This window comes from Mastigoproctus giganteus, chromosome 9, assembly GCF_048544385.1.
Source record: "Mastigoproctus giganteus isolate SK-2022 chromosome 9, ASM4854438v1, whole genome shotgun sequence".
NCBI classification, from domain to species: domain Eukaryota; kingdom Metazoa; phylum Arthropoda; class Arachnida; order Uropygi; family Thelyphonidae; genus Mastigoproctus; species Mastigoproctus giganteus.
Window position 1 is genome coordinate 121,884,413 of NC_143583.1, and position 26,979 is coordinate 121,911,391.

The 26,979-nt window shown below is 39.1% G+C and overlaps 1 protein-coding gene across 2 annotated transcripts in view; it reads left to right on the plus strand.

The window, feature by feature from the left end:
- The window catches only part of LOC150080687 (plexin-A2-like), a 1,379,917-nt gene that overhangs the window by 1,163,367 nt on the left and 189,571 nt on the right, over positions 1 to 26,979 (plus strand). For both annotated transcript variants that reach the window (XM_090381876.1, XM_090381877.1), the window contains one exon: positions 4,126 to 4,272. In XM_090381876.1, coding sequence (XP_090238002.1) covers positions 4,126 to 4,272 — 147 coding nt within the window. The remainder of the gene's footprint in view (positions 1 to 4,125; positions 4,273 to 26,979) is intronic.

Sequence of the window (26,979 nt, forward strand, 5' to 3'; positions counted from 1 at the left end):
TTGGGGAACTGAAAGTGCACAGGGAAGCATCAAATATGACATATTATCCAAAGTCATGCTTGGCATTTTAACAATTCCTCATAGAAGTGCTGAGTGTGAGAGGATATTCAGCCAGTTAAGGGATGGGGGGGGGAATGAACCTGAATTCAGATGTTCTCCTTCTGGTGAAAGTTTGGAACTGCTCTTAATAGCAAAGTCTAGATAGCAGAGTGATTGTTATAAGCAAAACTTTGACTCAAAATTTCTGAAGAGAGCAAAGTCTGTAATAGTATTTAATAGTTGAAGCACAAACTTACAAATCAACTATATCACTGAAAGGACAGTACTTGGCTCTATGCACAGTAGTACACCACTGTCACATGCTAATGCACATGTGAACATGCTGTGTTTTTGTTGTTCATTGAGGATAATGATGCTAAAAGGCAATTGATCATTAAAATTTTACTCTTAACTCCGATTTTTTGAAATATACTTCTGCTGTCTTACTCTTGTAGAAAAAATTTCTGAATGGCTCTAACTTCTTAAGGAAGAATTTTTGAACCCATATTTATATAATATTTCTTCATTATTTTGACCCATTGAACACACCTTCCAATTTACTGCACGTATTTCGGAAACACACTCTATAATTATGTAGCTGTGACAGGATGAGGTCTGAGTGGAGTGAGGGGGGCTTGACTGCTGAGGCCACATCGTACCAAGGAGTTGGTTATATTCTTCCATCATAACCAAATTTTAGGATATGGTGTATATCCAAAAATTTCATCAATTTGATAAAACTCATCCCAAAAAAAAGAAAATTTTACATTATCTACAGCAATACATTGTGAATAGTCAGACTAATGGAACAAACTTATCTGCAAAGAGATCTAAACCTCTCAAAAACTTCCTAATTCATTTCACAAATGTGATCTCATTTCCGGTTTTCATTATATATGTTTACACTTACTATCTTCCCCTTGACGTGGGCACCTGTATGTGGTGAGGGGACCTCCCTATGATGCTGTTGCTGGGTTTCCAGAATAGAATCACTGGAATCCAGTGCCCATACCTTGGTTCTAGCTTTACATCATTGGAATCTGGCATGTGCAGCCATGCGCTACAATGCATGGAAAATCAGAAAGGGGAGATCTGGTGGGCCCAGCACTAATATGCCACTTTGGCCCCTGCTTCGACAAGGCAGGAGGTCCGAGATCAGCCTGGCTTGAATCAATTGGCAGGTAAGTTTTACTGCTTGGATCAATTGCATTTCAGTAGGTCTCCTTCCCTTTGGTCCTGGGACAAAATCTAAATATTAAAAATGTAGATATGATGCTCTGAACAAACTTGGCATCTCATTCGTGTATGCATCTCCTTGTAGGTCTCCATGGTGGATGGGGTACTTAGGGCAACAGCTATTTTTATTTTACTCTTATGAGTAATTTAAATCCTTTTATTTCTTCTAAAGCCCCTACCTAACCAATCACATGATGCAGACTACACATCTGTCAAAAGACCCAGAACTGAGGATACACCACCATCAGTGATACGACTTTTCCTCTTTCTCCATTCCACTAGAGAGCAGGCAGTCAGAAAAATATCACCAGTCTTCATGCAAAAAGGATTAGAACAGTTGGCAAAATCTTTGAGAAGGCTGCATTCTGGAAACCTTTTAGTTGAAGCTTCATGTCCAAAACATGCCCAGCAAATCATGAGAGCCACGTCGAAAGGGGGAAATACCTATCACCATAATTCCGCGTAAAACTCTGAACTCTTCATATGTCATATCAGAGTGGGATTGTTGCCATATCTCTGAAGAAGAGATCTGTTCTGAATTCAAATATCAAGGAATGACAGCTGTTAAGATCCATGTGATGAAAGGACAGGAATCTCATTCCTAATTGAGTTCTCATCCTCACTTCAACACCCCACAGCCTCCGATTTTCATCAAGGCACGATACTTAAACTGCTCTGTAAGGATTTACATTCCAAATCCACTGAGCTGTTTAAAATGCCAAAGGTACAGCCACTCACAAACAGCCTGTCGTAGTAACCCTGCCTGTGCTCGATGTGTTGCCAATGACCACGAGAGCAAGGAATGTTAAGATTCAAAGCCAGTTTGTGCAAATTGCCAAGGAGAGCACCCTGTATATTCTATTGCATGATAATAGTGGAAGGAAGAGAAATAAATTCAAAAACTGAAAACAGAACAGAATATTTCCTATCAAGAAGCCAGGAAACTCATTCAGCCAGTAAATAGTGGCGGGCCTCATATGCCCAGAAAGTTTCTGTGAAGTGTAACATTGGGACACAAACAGAGATGACCACACCACATCAGAGTCATTTATTTCAATCACACACTGCTGACTAAGCTGGCAGAAACCTGTCCAGAAGGGTCAACCAGCTGCCACTCCTAATGCTCCACTGGTAACAAAACTTGTAGAGATAAGATAAAAAAAAAAAAAAAAAAAAATATAGAAGAACCCCCTATAACACAGGAAAACATAGATATCGAGGAAAAGGAAGTACCAAATGATTTGGTCTTAGAACTCATTGTGGAGCAAGAAATGGACATAGAACAGTATTCATACTTTCCCAAAAAAGATAAATCCAAGACAGAAAAGTAAGCCATCGGCACTTTGGAAGCCAACCAATAGGTCCACCAAGCCAAAATAATGGCTCAATTCTTACAGTGGAATTGTCATGGATTCCAGCATTAATACTAGTGACATTGAGGTTCTGAAAAAACATGGGGCCAGTCTGCTTTTGCTTGCAGAAAACATATTTGAAGGTGAATCAAAACCCTTCCTTTCATAATGCTACTATCATAAGTAAAGACAGAACTGGGGATGGGCCTGCCTGAGGAGGAATTGCTAATGGGCAACCAGGCCCCATTTCAACCTATACCTCTTTCCTCCAACATCGAAGTGATGGCAATTCGCCTTATGGTTGGATTTTTATTAACAGTCTTGATTTATTTGCTACATGGGACTGGCATCTCCCAGACAGACCTTGAAGATCTCATTGTTCATCTGCTGACTCCTGTCTTTTGATTCACGGTGCCCTTAGTGTCACAGTAATTTTTTCACTGCGCCCCCTGGGCTAAAAGAAATACCTAACACTGATTTTCGACCTTTTAATAATCCGATTCTCTCTGGGTATGTATATATAATAGTAAAAAAAAAATATGTTATATGATAGTTATTATAATAATATAATTATAAACAAAATTACAATTCATAATACAAATTATATATACTTATATAATAATTTTATTCTTTATTAGAGGTTTTACCCTTTATATAATAAACATCGATTATAGCTCACTACATGGTTAAAAAAATACGGTTCAATGGATAACGTACACCTTTTTTATAGTGAAATAAATATATAAATTTCAAAAAAAATAAGTTTAAGTAACCCAAATTACATGGTACCCCTGGAATGTTGTTGTGGCATCTTGGTTTGCCACGGCACCTCAGTTGAAACCACTGCCTTAAGGATTTCAGTTGGGTCTGAGGAGAGGTCATTGTCAGTGAATGCTCACTGACAATAACCTCTCCCTTCTAAATGTGGGAACTAACATCTTTTTCCCATGTGCCTATCCATACATTCTCCACTATTGATCTTTCTATATCTCCTTGCTCTCCTTCCTTCACTAACTTTGGAAGGTGGAGAAGAACCCTATACAGAAGTGATCATTTCCCTGTGATAACCATCCTACTTAGTGGGAGACAGTGTATAGCTTTTAGGTTACTGCAGTGGAGGATTGATCAAGCTGACTGGAATGCCTTTCAACATTTGGCAGAGTTTAACATCACTACAGTCAGTGAGGAGCCTATCAATGATGCAGTGGCGTACATCACAGAAAACATTGACCATGTAGCTGCAATTACAATTCTGAAAACATATATCCAGTTTCCACCATTTCCGAAATCTTGGTAGAATGCAGAATGCACAGCAACAAAAAAGGCTCACAGCAAAGCTAGGGGGAATATTTCAGAGTTATCCTACCATATTTTAATCGCTTATTCTATATATATAAAATATATAGTTCAGCACAATTATGCTTGAGCTTGCAAACCTCTCATACTCGCTGAAATTTTTTAGTAAATTATGAATAAAAGTAATTCTTTATAATTGTAGGAATGTGCAGGAGAACCACTTTTTATGCTTTACCGAGCCATTAAGCAGCAAGTAGACAAAGGTCCAGTAGATGCAATTACCAGTGAAGCACGTTATTCATTATCAGAAGAAAAGCTCATTCGTCAGTCAATAGAATATAAAAGTATGGTAAGTGTCTTAAATTAATAGAAATGCAATTATTGGCTATATTAAGATGATCATGATTTGGAAATAGTGCTACTTGTTTTGTTTTGCTTCTATTCACTTTTTTAGTGTTGAAAATTATTTCAATATGAGCATGGCAGATGAGATGTTGGGTGTAGTGTGTCGTTAGTGTTTAGTTCAAATTGCCCACCTTTCAGAATGCTGACAGGGAGAAAAAATCAACGTCTCAGATTGCTGAAATTGCTAAAATGCTGATATCTTATTTATAATAGGTTATAGTACCAACAGTTTAAGGTGATAAATCCAAGTTTTTATGATGAAAACTTGGATGCACAATAAACCAATTACTATTATTATTATCATATATAACAACTAAAATTATTTATTCCCCCCCCCATAGTTTGATGGAAGCATTCAATTTAAGACTGAGTTGGATATGCATTTGGAGTGAATAGATGAGTGAAATGGGAGGGAGGGGGGGGGTTGGCTAATATTGCATACGCTTGCTTTCTTGCATCATATGCCTCTGCTATTGCTAATTTTTGCAATTTTATTATTTTATATCATTTTTTTTTTTCATATTTTATCCAAAAGGTGCAGAAAAAGGCTATAAAAAATATATAAAGGCAATATAAAAATATATTTTGCTCCACCCACCAAAAAATAAAAATAAAAACAAATGAAATATAATAATAATAAACACAGTAATAACAAAAGAATAAAATTAATAATAAATAAATAAAAAACAACACTAAAAATATGAAGGAAGATGTAAAAAAATAGAATAAACAAAAAAAAGTAGTTAATTTAGAGTAAGATGTTTTTAAAAAAGTTAATAAATTTCAATTTATATTTGGTATGGCCAGCGTTGCTAGTGGAGGTTTGAACTTCACTGTTTTATGGAACCCATTATACAAATGCAACAGTTAACTGTGTAGCCATGCATTTCAATTTTACAGTGTGCATGCCCATATTAGTATTAGCAGTGACAAAGGATGTAAGGAACTAAGGTTTTACAGCATCAGCCAAAAAAAAAAAAAAAAAAAAACAACTCCCCATTTCACCCCTCCAATCATTCCACATGCCTGTCCAGCTCAGCTTTAAATTTATTTAGGCTATCAACTTCCACAACAAAAGATGGAAGTCTGTTCCACCAATCAACCACCCGCTGGCTAAAGGCAAATTTCTGCACATCTATTCTACAACTGTCTTTAATTAGAGTAAGATTAATTTAGAGTAAGATATTTTTTAAAAAGTTAATAAATTACGGTTTATATTTGGTATGGCCAGTGTTGCTAGTGGAGTTTTCAACTTCACTGTTTTATGGAACCCATTATACCAGTGCAACAGTTAACTGTGTAGCCATGCATTTCAATTTTTAGTGTGCATGCCCATATTTAGTAATAACTTCACTGTTTTATGGAACCCAATATACGAGTGCAACAGTGTCTGAGGAGGAATTAGTGCAGGAACTGAGTAATCAGAAGGTAATCAGTGCGAGGTGCATAATGATTAAAAAAGATGGAAATCTCGTCCCAACTGGCGCCTCCGTAGCCAGGTGGGCAAGAGAAGCAGTGCGTAGCACACGCTTCTTGATTAGACCGGAGTTCGAGCCCGTGACCACCAAATACGGAGGATGCGGAAAGGTCAGGGAATGACCACTGCATATCCCCGGAGCAATATGCCCTTAGTTGCTAATGCTCCTAAAAACCAAATAACAAACAAACCTCGTCCCAACTCGTTCCATCATTTTAACTTTCAGCACTCCTGATTTGCCATCCACAGTAAAAGCTGGCTATTTAAAACTGCCAACTTTGGCCATACATTCCAAATTCTCTTCATTGTTTTAAATGCCAGAAATATGGTGCCTCCATAGCCAGGCGGGAAGGAGCAGCAGTGCGTAGCACACGTTTCTTGACCGGGGTTCGAGCCCATCACCACCAAATATGGAGGATGCGAAAAGGTCGGAATGACCACCACATATTCCCTGAGCAATATGGCCTTAGTTGCTAATGCTCCTAAAAACCAAATAACAACAACAACAGCCAGAAATATGGCCACTCCCAGCAGGCATGCAGAGGTGATGCAATCTGTCCTATATGTGGATTGAAGGATCATACACAAGCAGATTGCTCAGCCACAACTCCGGTTTGTCCCAACTGCAAAGGAAGCCATCCTGCCTTTTCTAAATCATGCGATATGTGGAAAACTGGAAAGAAAATTTAAAAGTACAAAATTGAACATAAAGTGACATATCCTGAGGCATGCAAACAAATTACGTTGACCATGCTTAGTCTGTCTTATGCATCTTGCACCCGAAGCCATCTTTCAACTGCGGTTCAAACTGATGTGTCAATACCACCGAACACCTCTGGCGAACTGGGTTAAAGAAACCTTATCAGCTTCCAGAAAAGATTCTCCTATAACTAAAACCAACGAAGTAGCTAACCAGGGGCATCTCGTTGGTAGGCACTGTGGAACTGCAGCACACCCAGCTTTTTAAATCTAAATATACAGTCAACGGAGTTATATGAAATTTTGGGAAGAACAGTGCAACACAATGAATATTTTTATTAACAGATCCCGCATATAGTATATTCATCCTCTATTTCCAATAATCATTTCAATAATAAATGAATCAAAACACGAAATCGTTTTCAACTTTGAAGTTTAACCCTAGGTGGAACTGTGCGCTACACAATTCCACATTTTGGCCCCAGTGGTTGAGTCAATGCTTAGTTGGCGGGTTGCCAATACACATTTGTTAGAGGTGATAAAATGAGTCAAATGAACTGCGGAGCGAGCAGTGCCGATTGAACAGTGCACCAAACTTGAATGAAAAAGTTATTAATCTATTTTAAACAAATAAAAACTGAAGAATGGATTTTATTTTTAAATACAATTTCGAGATTACACAAGTCTGTTAATGGTAAGTGTCCAGTTAATATTTTGTAGTATTTTTAACTTGTTTATTATTATTATTATTACCATCTATGTCTACATGTCTTATAACCAAGGCAATTTAATATAACTTTAAGAAGCAGCACTCCCATACATCAGATACTCCCATACAGAGTCACGAGCCGCCACTGCAACTAACACTCCAATTAGTATCCCAACTGATACTCTAACCGCATCACATGACAGCAAAAAATCAGAAACTACCAAAGACAGTAAGAAAATTGAATCGCTAACCAACAGTATGGAAGTAGATATACACTCTGACCATGAGGAACCTATATTAGAGCATTCATGCGAATGACACTATGGATAATGGATGCCCCTCCTTCCAAAAAAAAAGGAACGTAAAAAATGTCCAGCACACAAAAAGCAGTCTGATGAATTGTCCTAATCCAAACCTAAATAATGCATAACATCATACAATGGAACTGCAGAGGACTAAGCAATCATTCCGATGATATAAGGTATTTATTAGCTCATTCAATCTCATAGGTGTATGCCTCCAGGAGGCATTCTTGTCACCCAAAATTTTGCCAGATTTCTCAAATTATACGATCTACAGACAAGATAGGAACTCAGATCTTCAGCACGTGGAGGAATAGCCATTCTTGTAAATTCTAATGTACCATCCATACCAGTCCAATTAAGAACCAATCTATAAGCTGTGGCTGCTCGCATTGCAGTGGATATTTCAGTTACCCTTGTTTCCATTTATATTCCGCCATCTCTACCAATTCCGCTTTCAGAACTTGACAACCTCATTACTGAACTCCCAACTCCAATTTGTCTTTTGGTGACTTTAATGGACACCATCCATTGTGGGGGTTCACTACAATGAATAGCAAAGTTAAATTGATTGAAGAATTTATAAATAACAATGATCTTAATTTACTCAATCTCTATTGGATCTTCTACCTATATCCACCTACCTACAGGATCTACTCCTGCAATTGACTTATCAATTTGTTCACCATCCATCTTTCCAATTATGACGTGGCTGGTATTATCCGATCCCTTTAACTTTCCAATCACTTTCCAATCATTTGTTCAATACAAACAGTGGTAACTCAAAATCCTGATCAACGATCCAATTGGAAGTTTAATAAAGCAAACTGGGATGACTATTATTTCAAAATACTTTTAGATAGAATTTATGTTCAACAGGAATCAATTGGTGAAGTAACCACTTACATAGCCAACCGGGTTCTGACTGCAGCTAATGCTTCTATTGCAAAATCCAAGACATATCACACCCATCGAAATCACTGGTGGAATACAGAGTGCTTTAATGCCAAACAGGAGAAAATTCGTGCTTGGAATAATTTTCGCATGTATCCTACCACCAGTAATTTAATTGCTTATAAGAAACTTGAAGCAAAAGCAAGACAAATTAGACGTAAAGCGAAACGTGACTCGTGGATTGCCTTTGCCTTAACCATAACAAGAGACACTGACATATGGCTCATCTGGAGAAGGATACAGGCCCTAAATGGCAAGTGGCTTCCCTCTCTGATACTTCATTGGAAAGGGAAAGACTTATCTACCTGAAAAGGACTTGCATACCTTGTTGATCTTCTAAAATCAGATCGTCTATGAAAATGCCTATCCTTTTTCCTGGTGCCATTTTTTTTCATTATTACCATACCAAAATGTGGATTTATTGGATGATTGTTTTCTACATCAGCATGTTCGGGAGGCAACTAGAGGGAGTAATACTCTTGATTTGATTATCAGCAGTGATTCTTCACGCATTAAGAATCTACAGATAAATGAACCACTAGGTGGCAGTGATCACAGTGTGCTGAAGTGGGATTTACTCAAAGAGGTAACTACCATTAGGGGTAAAGGGAAGGGATATTGCTTCCGTAAAGGCGACTACGATGGACTGAGACAGTATTTAAATTCTATACAGTGGGACCAACTGATGATGTTACCAACAGCAAATTCAAAATGGGAAGCATTCAAAGAATTAATCTTGGAAGCTACTAGGCTTTACATACCAACTAAGAAATATTGTTCAAGGTTTAGGCCAAAATGGATGTCAGATGAACTAATGAGGCATATGGCAGAGAAGAAAAATGCATGGGATACTTACAAATTAATACATGACACAGAAGCCTATGATAGATACAAGTTGATATGCAACCAAGTTACAAAGGAGGTTAGGCAGGCGAAGGCAGATTACGAGAAATCCTTGGCAAGGGATGCAAAGAAAAACAGCAAAGAGTTCTTTACTTATGTACACTCTAGAAGGAAGGAGATGAATCAGATTGGTCCACTTGATATTGATGGGTCAACTGTAGATGACCCTACTCAGGTAGCTAACAAACTAAATGAATATTTTGCATCGACATTCACACATGAGGAGTTATTCAGCGAGGGGAATGCCAGAGGTGTATTCAACTCTAGCAGTAAGCTACAGAATCTTGAAATAACTGGGAGTAAAGTGGAGGAGAAACTGCTGAAGATAAACACAAGAAAGGCACCTGGGGTGGATGGGATCTATCCAGTTATATTAAAGGAGGCAGCAAAGGAAGTAAGCAAACACTTAGCCATAATTATGAGGGCTTCCTTGGACTCAGGGGAGGTACCCATAGACTGGAAATGTGCAAATGTGACCCCAATTCACAAAGGCTGACACAAGTAATTATAGACCTGTGAGCTTAACTTCTGTTCCAGGAAAATTAATGGAGGCACTGGTTAAAGAAGCACTGCAGGATCATTTAGACAAGACTTCAGTTATAGCTCGGACACAGCATGGTTTTGTTAAGGGAAAGTCTTGCCTGACCAATTTGATTGGATATTATGATGCAGTCACAAAAGAACTGGATGCAGGGAATAACTTTGATATATACTTGGATCTTAGAAAGGCTTTTGATACTGTTGCACATGGAAGACTGCTACACAAATTGGAGCAGTGTGACATTGGAGGCAAATTGCTGCTATGGATAAAGGGGTGGTTGAGGGGGAGAAGACAGAGAGTGGTAATCAATGGACACTGCTCATCGTGGACTAATGTTATTAGTGGAGTCCCTCAGGGCTCAGTGTTGGGTCCATTATTGTTTTCTGTATTTATAAATGATATTGATGATGGTATATCAAGCTTAATGTCCAAGTTTGCAGACGATACAAAGGTTGGCAGGGTTGTCAAGGACACTACTGACACTATGCTGCTGCAACAGGATCTGGAAAGGTTGAGCAGATGGGCTGAGAGGTGGCAAATAAAGTTTAACATTGACAAATGTAAAGTACTACACATGGGAAACAGCAACCCCAGAGCAACGTATCAACTCTGTGGTACTACACTGACAGTGGTAGAGAATGAAAGGGACTTGGTGGTGGTTGTGCAGGCAGATATGAAGTTCTCTGAGCAGTGCAGACGGGCTGCAAGAGTAGCTCATGGAGTATTGTCAATGATATACAGGAATTTTTCCAGCAGGGATAAGAAGGTGATTATTCCCTTGTATAAGGCAATGGTCAGGCCACACCTAGAGTACTGTATACAGGTCTGGAGGCCTCATTTCAAGAAGGATGTAGAGCTGCTGGAACGAGTACAGAGAAGGGCAACAAGATTAGTGAATGGAACAAAGGGGTGCTCTTACGAAGAAAGGCTTAAGTTTTGCAAATTACAGTGTCTGGAGACTAGGCACCAGCGAGGTGATCTGATAGAGGTGTATAAAGCCTTGAATGGTTTGAGCATGCTCAATGCTGATGGGATTCTTCCTCTAGCTCAGAATAATCACCTGAGAGGGCATAAATTCATTGAGGAAAGACAGATGTAGGATAGACGTGCGGAAATTTGCCTTTAGCCAGCGGGTGGTTGGTTGGTGGAACAGACTTCCATCCCTTGTAGTGGAGGTTGATAGCCTAAATAAGTGTAAGGCTCAGCTGGACAGGTATTTTGAACGAACAGAATGGTGAAGTGGAAGTGGTTTTTTTTTTTTTTTTGGCTGATGCTGCATAAGCTTGCTTTCTTGCATCAAATGCATCTACTAATGCTAAAACCAGCAAAGATCCTTCCCTGGTTCAAAATTATAGGCCCATATCTCTCATAAGTTGCTTGGGTAAAATTTTCAAAAGGATGGTTCATAGTAGGCTCACTTACATCCTGGAGTCACAGAATCTGCTGCCAGACCATCAGTACAGCTTTCGAAAAAAACAGATCAACCTTAGACATGTTCGTCAAAGCCGAATCTCACATCCGCAATGCCTTTGTCTCGAAAGATCTAGTTATGGTCAACCTAGACCTTGAAAAGGCATTTGACACTACCTGGCGTCATGGTATTGTTATGGATATTTACCATCTGGGACTTAGGGGCCATTTGTCTGAAAAAATTCAAAATTTCCTGCAATTGCATTCTTTTTAGGTCTGATATAAAACATACTCTCTGCTTCTCACATTCAGGAAGGAGTCCCATAGGGATCGATACTTAGTCCAACATTATTTGCAATCCGAGTTAGCAGCATGACAGAAGATATCCCAAAAACTATTGAAACATATATGTATGCAGACGCTCTTACCATTTCCTGTCAGTCCCAAAGTATCAATACCATCGAACAGCAGCTCCAACTTGCCATAAACAAAATAGAATCCTGGACTTCGCGGAACAGTTATCGACTATCAGAAAAGAAATGTACTGCCACTCACTTTTGCAAGCAACAGGTTCTCCATCCTGATACTGACTTGCAAATAAATAATACTCCAATCCCACTTGTCACTACCGTTAGATTTCTTGGACTGATATAAGACAGCAAGCTGAACTTCCAAGCTCTATTAAGAACTACATGTCTAAAGCATTTGAACATACTTTGATCAGTCTCGTCCATGTCTTGGGGAACTTATCGATATACTTTAATGCATCTTCACAGAACTTTAATCTGGTCGCACTTAGATTATGGTTGTCCAGTATATGACTCTGCCAGAAGCACTACTTTAAAACGTCTAATTGTGATCCATCACAGTGCTGTGAGGACTGCTTTGGGTGCTTTCAGGACTTCTCCAGTCCAAAATCTTTGTTAAAGTGCATGATCCTCCATTACATCTTCATAGGAAAACATTGCTATTACAATACGCTGCTAAGATCCAGAGTCTTCCCTCACACCCCAGTTGGGAGTTTCTTTATAATGCTCGGTGAGATTTTTTTCTATGAGAGCAAGCTGAATGAAAATAGACCTGCTTCACTCTGGATTAAAGCGCTTGTTCAGAGTTGGAATATTGATTTCAGTGATATTTTTCAGGACAGCTGCATTTGGACTGCAAAGTCTAAAAGGACTTTGCAGTCCAAATACACCACCTTGGACGTACATTTCTGCCTCTGAAGATGTACACTTTCTTCAGTGGGGAAAGAATGTCATATCTCCCTGTAATATCAGGCAGTTGCACTCAGCTCCCTGTACTCTGAATTCCCATGCCTATAAAATCTATACTGATGGATCGAAAACTGCCAGTACAGTCTTCACAGCTGAATTATATGCCATCAAATTAGCACTTAGTAAAATTATTGAGCTTTCCATCTCATCTGCCATAATTTACACCTTTTCAGTGCTATCTCTGCCATTAGGAAGAATTCTCATCTTCTCATCCTATCTTGAAAGATGTTCATTCCCAGCTAATTTCCTGCAGCGTGTCCAATCAGTTGATCAGTGTTTGCTGGCTCCCTGGCCATTCTAGCATTCCAGGAAATGAAAGTGCTGATCTTGCTACTAAACATCTCCAATTATCTCCATCACAACATCCTCAGGTTCCTTACAGCGACTATAAGCCTATCATTCACAAAGCATGTTATGACAACTGGTCACAGATCTGGCAAAGTAACACCAATGATAAACTTTACCCGCCTCAATGCTCATCCTGTCATATGCAACTTACAGTCCATCATTTTTTGGTTGATTGTCCCTTACGTACAACCATCCAGTCAAACACTTTTCAATCACTCTCCATGTTGAATATATCACCTGATTTATCTCATTTCTTAGGAAATTAAGCAAATATTGAAGAACTTTTATTGTATCTAAAATGTATTGGCTTGTACAGGAGCATATGATTTCACATCCATAACTATATATTGCCTGTAAATAAACAATGAACAGACACAATTTGGCCTCAGTAGCCCTTGTGTTATTAAGCCCAACAACAACCTGTACATTATTACAATAAACCAAAGTACCATCCATGGAGTAATAGGTCGTTAAGTTAGATTGCCAATTCCTATAAAATGAAGATTTCACTGCTGAAGCCAGATTCTAGTAATTTAGCCTTGGTTTTGGAGAGATCCAAAACTCTGAAAAAGCTATCAGGTTATTTAGGCAAGAATACAACATATTTTGTGTATGGTTGATGTATACACACATAAGAACCCAATTAATAAATTGTATATTTTTATTTCTAATTTAAACATGATTTACACTAATGTTTTTGTTTTTTGGTTTTTAGGAGCATTAGCAACTAAGGCCATATTGCTCCGGGATATGCGGTGGTCATTCCCTGACCTTTCCGCATCCTCCGTATTTGGTGGTGACGGGCTCGAACCCGGGTCTAATCAAGAAGCGTGTACTACGCACTGCTGCTCCTTCCCACCTGGCTACGGAGGCGCCCTTACACTAATGCACATGATGCTTATTTACAAATACTTGTTCACTTTGTTCACCACCCACTCTCTGAAACCCATGCACTTTTTTAAATACGAAAATGCTTGCTTGGTGCAGAACCCACTCATATATATACACCAGTAGAGAAGTTTATAGAAGGCTCACAGTCTTTCTGTAGAACTCCATCATAAGTTCTAGAACCTTCCAGAAACATCCCTACATTTCTTCCACATGTAACAGTATTCTAGAATGTTCCAGAACATTCTCAGTTAAGAAATCTCCCGAATATTGTAGGGAAAAAATAAATAGATAAAATAGATAGAAAAGATGATTAAACCAGCTATAGGTCTTGGATTTTGGTCATTAACTTACGATATTTGAAAACTGAGTATGATAAGAATTTTTTAACCACATATCTGAGTTTTTGAACATGTTTCCTAAGAGAATCTGTTGAAATTATTTCAGGGAGGAAATTGATACCAACCAGTGTAATTTGTCTAGTTCTTCCTTGAATGGCGCCTCCGTAGCCAGGTTTGCAGGAGCAGCAGTGCGTAATACATGCTTCTTGATTAGACCAGGGTTCGAGCCCGTGACCACCAAATATGGAGGATGCGGAAAGCTCAGGGAATGACCACTGCATATACCCGGGCAATATGTCCTTAGTTGCTAATGCTCTCTTAAAAACCAAATAACAACATCTTCCTTGAATTTATTCAAACTTCCATAATGACAGATGGAAGTTTGTTCTAACAGTCAACTACCTGCAGGCTGAAGGCAAATTTCCACACATCTATCCTGCACTCATCCTTGCTCAATTTGAATGTATGCCCCCTCGTGTGTACTCTGAGCAAGGAGGAGGATGCCATCGGCATTATGCTTACTCAGTCCATTCAGTGCCTTAAACTACTCAATCAGATCTCCTTACACCTGGTTTCGAAGTGCAGTTTGCACAACTGAAGATTTTCATGGTAGTAATAATCCTTTGTTCTTGATTAATCTGATTTCTCATCTCTGCACCCATTCAAACAGTTCCACATTCTTCTAGATATGAGGCTGCCATGCCTGTATGCAGTACTCAAGATGTGACCTGTCCATTGCCTTATGCAAAGAGGTACCTCCATAGCCAGGTGGGCAGGAGCAGCAGTGCGTAGCACACGCTTCTTGATTAGACTGGGGTTCAAGCCCGTGACCACCAAATACGGAGGATGTGGAAAGGTCAGGGAATGACCACTGCATATCCCCAGAGCAATGGCCTTAGTTGCTAATGCTCCTAAAAACCAAATATAACAATAACCTTATGCAAAGAGATAATCACTTCCTTATCCCTGCTGGAAAAATTCCTGTATATCATTGAAAAAACTCCATGAGCCATCCTAGCTACCTGTCTCATTACACAATCATCTGCTGATCTCTTTCATTTTCCCTTAATGTGGGCGTGATACCACATTGTGGGTACATTAATCTGTGATTATTGCTACCTGTGTGCATTATTTGTCAATTAACCCTTGAATTGCCACTTCTCGTGGCAATTCAATTCACTTCTCGGCCCATTTGCCTTATTTTTCTAGATCTTGTTTCAATAATTTACTCTGCTTACTGCCGTTAACTACCCTGCCAACCTTCATATGACATTAAATCTGATGTGCCTGATGAAGGCATATCAGGCTTCATCGAGTATATCAGCCCATATGGAATTGTTAAAAGGGATAGTAAAGACGATCTACTAATTGAATTTTCAGAGGAACAAAGTTTGTTCATCATGAACTCACTTTTCAAGAAAAGAGGCCCAACTAAAATGAACATGGAAGACCCCTCTTGGAAATACTAGTTAAATTGATTTCATACTGACAAACAATAAAAAAATATTCATTGACTGTTCAGTCTTAAACCATTTTAATGTTGGAAGTGACCATTGGTTGCTGAGAGCAAAAATTAAAATTGATTGCAAGAAAGAATAAAAGAAATTGGTGAAGTCAACCAAAGTAAAGAAGAGTGATACTAATCGACAATTGAAAAATTATCGAAACTGATCTAGAACTGTCCAGTTGTTTTTGTGTGCTGCAGGACCTTGCAGACCCAAATATTTTAACCGATAATGACAACATCATTGAAACTATTGTGGATTCTGCCTATGCCTTTGTGCTTTCTATATAACAAGAAAAACAACTAGAATATCAAAACAAACAATTGCCATGATGTGAAAGTGATGAGAAATGAAGCAAAGTGGCAACATAAGAAACAAGGTAGAATATGTAGAAATATGCAAGACCATATGAAAATGCATGAAAGAAGAAATGTGTTAATGTTGATCTCATCAGAACACTAGAAGAAAATCAAGGGCTAAAGAAAGAAAAACAAACAGTGGTTACACAAAAAAACCCAACAACAAATATTAAAATGAGTTGAAGAATTTTATTTAACTCTTTATAAGGATATCAGACACCAGATGTAGAAGCTGTACCAGAAATTTTGGTAGAAGTAGAAGATGTTACTTCTTCTTCTTCTAGAAAATCAATGAAAAATGGAAAAGTAGCAGGACCCAATAAAGTCTGTTGGAATGTTGAAAGCCAGAGGCCAGCCAGTATGTAAAGCTCTAGCCAGCCTATTTCCAAAATGCCTTCTACTTAACAAAGTAGAAGGTATTTTGGGGATACAAGGACTAATAGATTAACAGTAGCCACTGGCAGAGGTGAAAGTGATTCTTGCACTGCTTCTATTGGAATGAGCCGCAGCCTGGAAAATAAGATGCAGGATATTTCAGAGACTGCTGGGAATCATTGGGGTACAAATAAACACATAGGTTGTGTTAGGGTAGCTAAGAAAAAGAACAGGTGCATGTATACTTGCGTGTACACCAATGCTAGGAGTTTAGTAAATAAATTTGATGAATTTTAGGTATTGCTCAAAACATCAAAGGCAGATATTGTGGGGATTTCAGAGATGTGGTGTCACACAGGTATAAGGAATGCAGAACTGGAATTTGGGGAGTACAATGTCTACAGAAAGGATAGGAAGGGAGGAGGGGTTATGCTATTAGTTAAGAAATACATAAAATCCAAGGAAGTGAAGCTAGTTGACATTGCTGGACAGTGCAGTGTCGAGTCAGTTTGGTGTGACATAAGCATTGGAAGATCAAAATTGAGAGTAGGAGTGTGCTATAGGCCTAATGACTCTGATGAGTATAATAAGAAACTGTACGGGGAAATAGAGTGGGCCAGTAAATCAGAGTGTCTTATAATGGGGGATTTTATTTTCCCAGATATTGACTGGAATTTGGGGGCTGGTCACTCACACACTAGCAAGGCTTTTGTGGATTTATTGGATGATTGTTTTCTACATCAGCATGTTCGGGAGGCAACTAGAGGGAGTAATACTCTTGATTTGATTATCAGTAGTGATTCTTCTTGCATTAAGAATCTGCATGTAAATGAACCATTAGGTGGCAGTGATCACAGTGTGCTGAAGTGGGATTTACTCAGAGTAACTACTATTAGGAGTAAAGGGAAGGGTTATTGCTCTCAGTCCATAGTAGTCCATATTGACTACTATGGACTGAGATAGTATTTAAATTCTATACAGTGGGACCAACTGATGATGTTACCAACAGCAAATTCAAAATGGGAAGCATTCAAAGAACTTATCTTGGAAACTACTAGGCTTTACATACCAACTAAGAAATATTGTTCAGGGTTTAGGCCTAAGTGGATGTCAGATGAACTAATGAGACATATGGCAGAGAAGAAAAATGCATGGGATACATACAAATTAACACATGACACAGAAGCCTATGATAGATACAAGTTGATCTGTAACCAAGTTACAAAGGAGGTTAGGCAGGCGAAGGCAGATTACGAGAAATCCTTGGCAAGGGATGCAAAGAAAAACAGCAAAGAGTTCTTTACTTATGTAAACTCTAGAAGGAAGGGGATGAATCAGATTGCTCCACTTGATATCAATGGGTCAACTGTTGATGATCTTGCTCAGGTAGCTAACAAACTGAATGAATATTTTGCATTGACATTGACACATGAAGAGTTATTCAGCGAGGGGAATGTAAGAGGTGTATTCAACTCTGGCAGTAAGCTAGAGAATCTTGTAATAACTGAGAGTAAAGTGGAGGGAAATTGTTGAAGATAAATACAAGAAAGGCACCTGGGTGAATGGGATCTATCCAGTTATATTAAAGGAGGCAGCAAAGGAAGTAAGCAAACCCTTAGCCATAATTATGAGAGCTTCCTTGGACTCAGGGGAAGTACCCATGGACTGGAGATGTACAAATGTGACCCCAATTCACAAAGGAGGATCAAAGGGCGACACAAGTAATTATAGACCTGTTAGTTTAACTTCTGTTCCTGAAAAATTAATGGAGGCACTGGTTAAAGAAGCACTGCAGGATCATCTAGACAAGACTTCAGTTATAGCTCAGACACAGCATGGTTTTGTTAAGGGGAAGTCTTGCCTGACCAATTTGATTGGATATTATGATGCAGTCACAAAAGAACTGGATGCAGGGAATAACTTTGATATTATATACTTGGATCTTAGAAAGGCTTTTGATACTGTTGCACATGGAAGAGGGCGCCTCCGTAGCCAGGTGGGAAGGAGCAGCAGTGCGTAGCACACGCTTCTTGATTAGACCAGGGTTCGTGCCCGTCACCACCAAATACGGAGGATGCGGAAAGGTCAGGGAATGACCACCGCATATCCCGGAGCAATATGGCCTTAGTTGCTAATGCTCCTAAAAAAAAAAAAAAAAACCCAAAACCCAAACCACATGGAAGACTGCTGCACAAATTGGAGCAGTGTGGCATTGGAGGCAAATTGCTGCTATGGATAAAGGGGTGGTTGAGGGGGAGAAGACAGAGAGTGGTAATCAATGGACACTGTTCATCGTGGAGTAATATTATTAGTGGAGTCCCTCAGGGTTCAGTATTGGGTCCATTGTTTTCTGTATTTATAAATGATATTGATGATGGTATATCAAGCTTAATGTCCAAGTTTGCGGACGATACGAAGGTTGGCAGGGTTGTCAAGGACACTACTGAACACTATGCTACTGCAACAGGATCTGGAAAGGTTGAGCAGATGGGCTGAGAGGTGGCAAATGAAGTTTAACATTGACAAATGTAAAGTACTACATATGGGAAACAGCAACCCCAGAGCAATGTATCAACTCTGTGGTACTACACTGACAGTGATAGAGAATGAAAGGGACCTGGGGGTGGTTGTGCAGGCAGATATGAAGTTCTCTGAGCAGTGCAGACGGGCTGCAAGAGTAACTCATGGAGTATTGTCAATGATATACAGGAATTTTTCCAGCAGGGATAAGGAGGTGATTATGCCATTGTATAAGGCAATGGTCAGGCCACACCTAGAGTACTGTATACAGGTCTGGAGGCCTCATTTCAAGAAGGATGTAGAGCTGCTGGAACAAGTACAGAGAAGGGCAACAAGATTAGTGAATGGAACAAAGGGGTGCTCTTACGAAGAAAGGCTTAAGTTTTGCAAATTACAGTGTCTGGAGACTAGGCACCAGCGAGGTGATCTGATAGAGGTGTATAAAGCCTTGAATGGTTTGAGCATGCTCAATGCTGATGGGATTCTTCCTCTTGCTCAGAATAATCACCTGAGAGGGCATAAATTAAATTGAGAAAAGACAGATGTAGGATAGACGTGAGGAAATTTGCCTTTAGCCAGCGGGTGGTTGGTTGGTGGAATAGACTTCCATCCCTTGTCGTGGAAGTTGATAGCCTAAATAAGTTTAAGGCTCAGCTGGACAGGTATTTCGAACGAACAGAGGGGTGAAGTGGAAGTGGTTATTTTTTATTTTTTATTTTTTTTTTATTATTATTTTTTTTTTTTTTTTTTTTTGGCTGATGCTGCATAAGCTTGCTTTCTTGCGTCAAATGCCTCTGCTAATGCTAAGTACCTGTAGCATGGGAAAATGCAGAATCCATCCTACTGCACAAAACAAGGTAACAAGGCAGATTTAAAAAACTACCAACCAATAAGTTTTTTTTGTTGTTATTTGGTTTTTAGGAGCATTAGCAACTAAGGCCATATTGCTCCAGGGATATGTGGTGATCATTCCCTGACCTTTCTGTATTTGGTGGTCACTGGCTCAAACCCCGGTCTAATCAAGAAGCGTGTGCTACCTCACTGCTGCTCCTGCCCACCTGGCTACGGAGGCACCAACCAATAAACCTATTGCCAGTTGTCTACAAGGTTTTCACAAAAATACTTGATGAACAAGCAGGTTTTGGAAGTGGCTTCAGTAGAATGGATTCCATCCAAACAGTGCAGCAAGTTATAGAGCAGCATAATGAATAAAACTTTCCATTATGTATAGCCTTCATTGACTATGAAAAAGCATTCAACTCAGTCACGAAACAGACAATAATCAACCAAGCTGTAGACAGAGATTATGTCAATGTTTAACGATTGATATATGAAAAGGCGACTGCATCAATACGTGTCAAAAATGATAAAATTTAGATCAACATAGAAAAAAGGTGACCAACAAAGAGATACAGTCTTTTCAAAACTATTTTTTGCCTGTTTAGAAGAAATTTTTTGCTGGCTAAATTGGTATAATAAAGGACTCAAGTTAAATAGAGATTACTTGAATCACTTTTTGCAGATGATATCATTCTCTTTGCCGGTGATCCAGAAGAATTGCAGCAAAATATTTGAACTGAAGCATTAAAGCAAGAAGTTCAGTTTAAAGATGAATATCAAGAAAACACAGGTTATGTTCAACATTACAAGACCAAAGAAAATCATAGTCGAATGACAAGCACTAGAAAAAGTGGAAAGGTATGTTTACCTTGGACAAGAAATTTCAACAGATGGAAATATGATGGAAAATGGAATGGAACATAAAATTGGAATGGCAAGCATTTGGAAAGCTTAATATAGGCTTCAAAACAAACTTATCACTTTGTCTAAAAAAAAAAAAAGTTTTTGATCAGTGTATTGTCCCTTTAGAAGACACTGTAAATTCAATGGATATTGAATGCTTTACAAATACTGAAAGTCATACAGAGAAGTAGGAGTGCCAAATTTTGAGCATAACCAAAATAAACTGAAAAACGTGCATGGATTCGCCAACAAACCAAGTCCTGTGTAATCCATCATTAAAAGAACTGGATGTTTAAAATGGAAATAGGCAGGTCACATTTCAAGGATAAATAATAGATGGACCAAACAAATTTTGGAATCGATACCTCTTGACTCCAAAGAAAATACCAAAGTTGAGATGGATCGATGAAATTGGGAAATTTGCTGGCGTACAATGGCAACAGAAAGCACCACAAGACTGCAGTTTCTAAAAAATGTGTTGAGGAGACCTTCATCCAGCAGTGGATCGACATTAGCCGAAGATGATGATGCCTTAATCAATATCATTAATGAAGATGATGGTGCCTTTATCAATATCATTGATTAATACAGAAAACAACAGTGAGTCCAGCAGTGAATCCTGGGGGAGGATTCCACAATAAAATTTGTCTAAGAAAAACATTGCCATTGATAAAAACTCTGCCTTCTCACACTCAACCTTATATGCAGATTCTTAATGATGAAGGGCCACTTCTGATAATCAAATCGAGTGTTGCTTCTTTCTCTTGTTGCCTCTCTAACATACTGTTATCCGGTAAATCCACAAGTGTCTTGCTACTGTGTCAGTGACCATTCCACAGAGTCCAGTCAATATCTGGAAAGTTAAAGCTCTACCATTATAAGACACTGATTTACTGCCCAACTCTATGTATCTGTACAGTTGTTCATTATGTTCACCACAATCACTAGGGCCTCTTAACACAATTCACTCATTTTTGTTTTCCCAGTGCTTATGTCACACCAAACTGGCTTAACATTGCTCTGGATGCACTGCTTTAGATTTTATGTACTTCTTAACTAGGAACATAAACCCTCTCTCCCCTCCCCTGTCTCCCCTTTCTGTACACATTGTCCTCCTTCATATTCAAATGTTGAATCCTTATATCTAAGTCACACCATCCATTTTATATCCCCACATTATCTGCATTTTATGACTCAACCAGTTCTTAAAATTCATCAGTTTATTTATTATGCTCTTGGTATTATTGTATATGAAACTGTTTTTACTCTTTGTAACCCTAACATAGCCCATATAATTGCTTGTTGCATGTTAGGATGAGGAAATTAAATACAGTAACATGCCTAAGAAAATTAGCAATAGAATTCACATAAATTACCCTCCTTTGTAATATTATATTTCCACAATACAAAACTGAAATGACTGTAGGAAAGTTCCATGGGAGAAGAGATCAACTCCAAGTTCTTTTACACAGACTGTTCAATTGAGTACATTTGAGGCAGTTGTGAAACTATCTTTTGGCATCTGGCAGAGTTTGTGGTAAATGAAACAGTGGTTTTTACTTTTAGCTTTTACTATAACACTTTGTACCGAAGTCAAGGTGCCTCCATAGCCAGGTGGGCAGGAGCAGCAGTGCGCAGCACACACTTCTTGATTAGACCGGGGTTCGAGCCTGTGATGTACCAAATACGGAGGATGCAGAAAGGTCAGGGAATGACCACCGCATATCCCCGGAGCCTTAGTTGCCAAAATAACAACAACAGAAGTCAAAAATGTGAAAAAAACATAATAATATTTATACTCCGGCATGACCACCAGGTCAGTGGAGTTTACAATAAATCATCAACACAAACATTCTTTGTATTTAGCAGTCACGGTGTTGAATCCCATCCACTCAAAGAGCGCATGCTACTGCACTCATGCTCCTGACCTCTTGGCTACATCAGGCCTGATTATGTTTAACAATCAACCCACTTTTCACTAAACGAACTGCAACTTTTTTTTTTTTTAAGTCCATTAGTCATTTTCAACTCTGATTTGTTTGTTAATGTTACCATCCCTTTCTCCAAAGAGATTGGGGGTTATAGACAATAATAATTAAGAAAGAAATACTGTTCAACTTGCTTTTGCTATTGCTGGAATCTTCCTTGTATTTGATTTAATTACAAGGTATGGCAATAAAGTTCCCGGGCTGGTACTGTTGCAAGCATCTTTGCTGAGTTTTAAAAATAAACAAAAGTGGTATGTTATAGTTCAAACTTCCTCCAAAAGATGGCTGTATGCAGATTGTCCAGGAGGCTGAAGTTGCAGTTTCATTAGTAGCATTAATGTGCCTTGTCATGCTTTTGCAATGGAGCAACAAACAATTGTCAAACTTTGCTTTAAAAGAGAAAATTTGCAACAGAAATGGTATGAAATGTGATGAAACATTAAGTTGTACCAGTGTGTTGGAAAAGAATAAACAGTTCAGAGGCAGGCCACAAGGATGTTCACAATGACCCAAGAAGTGGGCATTCATTGGCCTCTTGAAATGAGGAGAGATTTGCAAAGGTTCAGGAAATTGTTGTAAGAGATTGTTGTTTGATCCTCAGAATGAGGGCTGATGAGTTGAATGAATAAGGAGATGATTTGTCAGGTGGCTGCATGAAGATTTAGGGAAAGGGAAGGTCTGTGCAAAATTTGTGCCACACATCCTAATTGATGGGCTGAAGCCACTAAGTGAATCATTATGCGAATACTTCATCAAGAGAATCCTAATTGCTCTGATGCTTTGTCTCTGGGTTGTACTGAAACATCCAACACTTATCTCCAGTGACAATACAGGAACTCCACAACTTACGTAAGGGTTGCCTTCTGCAGGATGCTATATAAGTCGGAATTTTCCCCATGTTTGTGCAACGCTCGCAACTGTGCTCACTGAATTGATTGAATCAAAAAAGAAATGTTCGACGAACATGTAAATAGAATTATTTATTGTATTTATTCAATTTTTTATCTCATGCACAGGAAAAATTACAAAAGCATGCAATTTAAAAAAAATTTCAAAATTATAAAATTACAAAAAAGAGAGGAGATGGCCGTAATGTCAGTAAGTTTTACCTCTCGAGCATCATTGCCAGAATCAATGTCTTCAGCTGATAAGTACGCTGCTGCTGAGGTTGAGGGCTGTGGAGATATAAAAAGGGTCAGCCGCTCAACTTTACGAAAGAAAGCCACTGGATGGTGGCTTTTTTCTTTTAAGGATCGTTCACTGTTAGGATCCATCTTCTCAAACCTCGTCATTGCTGATGCAATTTCACGAAATGCCATTGCCATCTCTCTGGTAATGAAGTGTCTCAGTTCCTCATTTGGTTCATCTTGAGCTTAGTCAGCATTTTCTTCTTTCACTATCGTTGCCTGCAAGTCAATAAGTTCTTCGTTAGATAATTTCTTCTCTTCCTCTGTTAAATCCTCCGTGTCTTTGGCATCAGCCTCCAACTGAAGTAGCTCTGCAACCTTTACAATCTTATCTGTAACTTCTTCATATGATTCGTCTTTTTCAAACACTTCTAAGCATTTTAGGATTAATAAGGCCCAGGCCTTGTTAATGTTTAAGATGGTGTGGTAAATATTGTAAAATTTCAAAAAATCTCTTAACGTAAAATTTTTCCCACTGTCTACTGCAGACATGCCTGAGCAAATGTTGTGCTTAAATAGTATGCTTTTAAATTCAAAATAACATCCTGATCCATAGGTTGGATGAGTGAAGTTGTGTTTGGTGGTAGAAATATGACTCTCACAATCGAATTGAAATCGTCTAGATGCATAGGATGTCCAGGAGCATTATCTAATAGAAGCAAAATCTTGAAAGGAACATCATTGTCTTTACAATATTTTTCAACCTCCTGAATGAAGCAGCATTTAAACCAATCCTCAAAGAGAGATATTGTTATCCATGCTCTCTGGTTCGTTCGGAAATGCATGGTTAGGGTGGCTTTTTTGATGCTCTTAAATGCACAAGGATTTTCAGAATGGTACACAAGCAGTAGTTTTAATCTGTAATCTCCCACTGCATTAGCCCCAAGCAAGAGCACGGCCCTATCTTCTGTGGCCTTGAAACCTGGCATTGTATTTTCCTCTTTGGCAATGTATGTTCAATCCGGCATTTTTTTCCAATACAGAGCAGTCTTGTCAATGTAAAAAATTTTCTGCATAGAATAGCCACCTTCATCAATAATTTTTTCCTACACATCACAAAATTTCTCTGCAGCTGCAGAATCGGCACTGGCGACTTTGCCGCATACTTTAATGTTGTGGAAACCATGAATGAAGAGAAGTTTGTGAAAATTTGTTTTTTATATGATTGAAGATTTCAGTGAAGGGAACACATTTCACCAAAATAGCGTAAAAACTATTTATTGCAAATGCAATAAGATTGAGTTTACTACCTGTTTATAATTTGATGCATTAACAGAAAAGCCCAATAAACTGGAAAGTGCAAATTGTTTTTATTGTTTTTTGGTCGTGACCTCCAGAAGCATGCTTTAGAAAAATATAACAAAGGCATTCAAAATTGATTCTTATAATCGAAACATATGATAACGATGAAAGGGTAGTGCAATTTCCATTATAAATATAACCTTTTAGAGAGATAAATAGCTTAGTTATACACCGATGAGCCAAAACATTATGACCACCTACCTAATATGATGTTGGTCCTCCGTGTGTAGCCAAAACAGCTCGTACCTGGTGAGGCATGGATGCTACGGGATTTCTAACTGTGTCTTGTGGTATCTGGTACCAACATGTAACCAGCAGATCATTTAACTCCTGTAAGGTCTGTGGTTGAGATGCTGCAGATCGGAGTTGCTGTTTCAACACAAGCCACAGATGCTCAGTGGGATTGATGTCTGGGAAATTTGGAGGCCAGGGCAATATCTGGAAGCCTTCCTCATGTTCCGCGAACCAGTCTCGAACAATTCGGGTGGTGTGGCATGGCACATTATCCTGCTGAAAGATTGCACCGCCAGAGGTGAAGACTTTTGCCACGAAAGGGTATATCTGGTCAGCAATGATGTTTAGGTAGGTGGTAGACATCGAGTGCCCAGCACATGGATGACTGGACCCCAGGGTATCCCAGCAGAACATCACCCAGAGCATGACACCGTCGCCACCGACTCATTTTCGTCCCACATAGCATCCAGGTGCCATCACTTCCCCAGGTAAATGATGCACACGTACCCAGCCGTCCACATGGTTCAACAGGAAACATGATTCATCAGACCAGACCACCTTCTTCCAATCACTCAAGGTCCAGTTTCGATGCTTGCGTGCACACTGTCACATGTGAGCCGTGGTTAGCATGGGCACTTGGAGCGGCCTGTGGCTATGCAGCCCCATTTTCAGCTGTGTGTTGTGACACATTACTCCCATCACCAGCATTCCGATTACCAGCGAGTTGTGCCACAGTCGCCTTTCTGTTGCCATGTACCATCTGAGAGAGCCCTCGCTCACCTCGAGCATTGATGAGCTGTGGTCGTCCACCACCTCACTAGCGGTTCATGGGTTTTCCCTCCTTGGATCACTTTTGGTAGGTACTAACCACAGCTGACTATGAGCATCCCACTAGCCATGCCATTTCGGACATGCTCTGATCCAGTCATCTTGCCATTACAATTTTCCCTTTGTCAAACTCACTTAAGTCCTCTGCCTTTCCCATCTGAAGAACAAGAGTAATACTGACTAACGGATGTAATACTGACTCAGTATCGGATGTTTTTTAGACCATGTCCCGACCCACACATGCACCGTAGTTCACCTGCAGTTGTTTCGATTTGCATAACGACTCACTGGTCATAATGTTTTGGCTCATTGGTGTATAGTGAAAATTAAGTTTGCACCGGCTGGCAAAAACTTATGTAAAATCTCATTTCCATAAGTCGGGGAGTTCCTGTACACTCATGGAAATTAAGATTGTCACTGTTTTGTTTACAGAAGTCCAGGATGCTGATCATGTTTTTCAACAAACAGGGTGATTTGCAGGGAATTTGTACCTGAAGGGGAGAGTCAATACTGTGTTCCACATATAAGTGCTTCAATGACTATTAAAGTGCATTTTCTGAGTGAGGCTGCAATTTCAAGAGAAAGGCAGCTGGTTCTTATTGCACTAAAATTCCCTGCCCATTCCACACTTCTTGTTAAGGGCATTTCTGATGAAAAATACCATTGTACAGGTCAACCATCCACCCTTCTCTGCTGATCTAGCACCAGCAGACTACTTCCTCTTTTCCAAGGTGAAAACTGTCCTCCAAAGAAAAAGATTT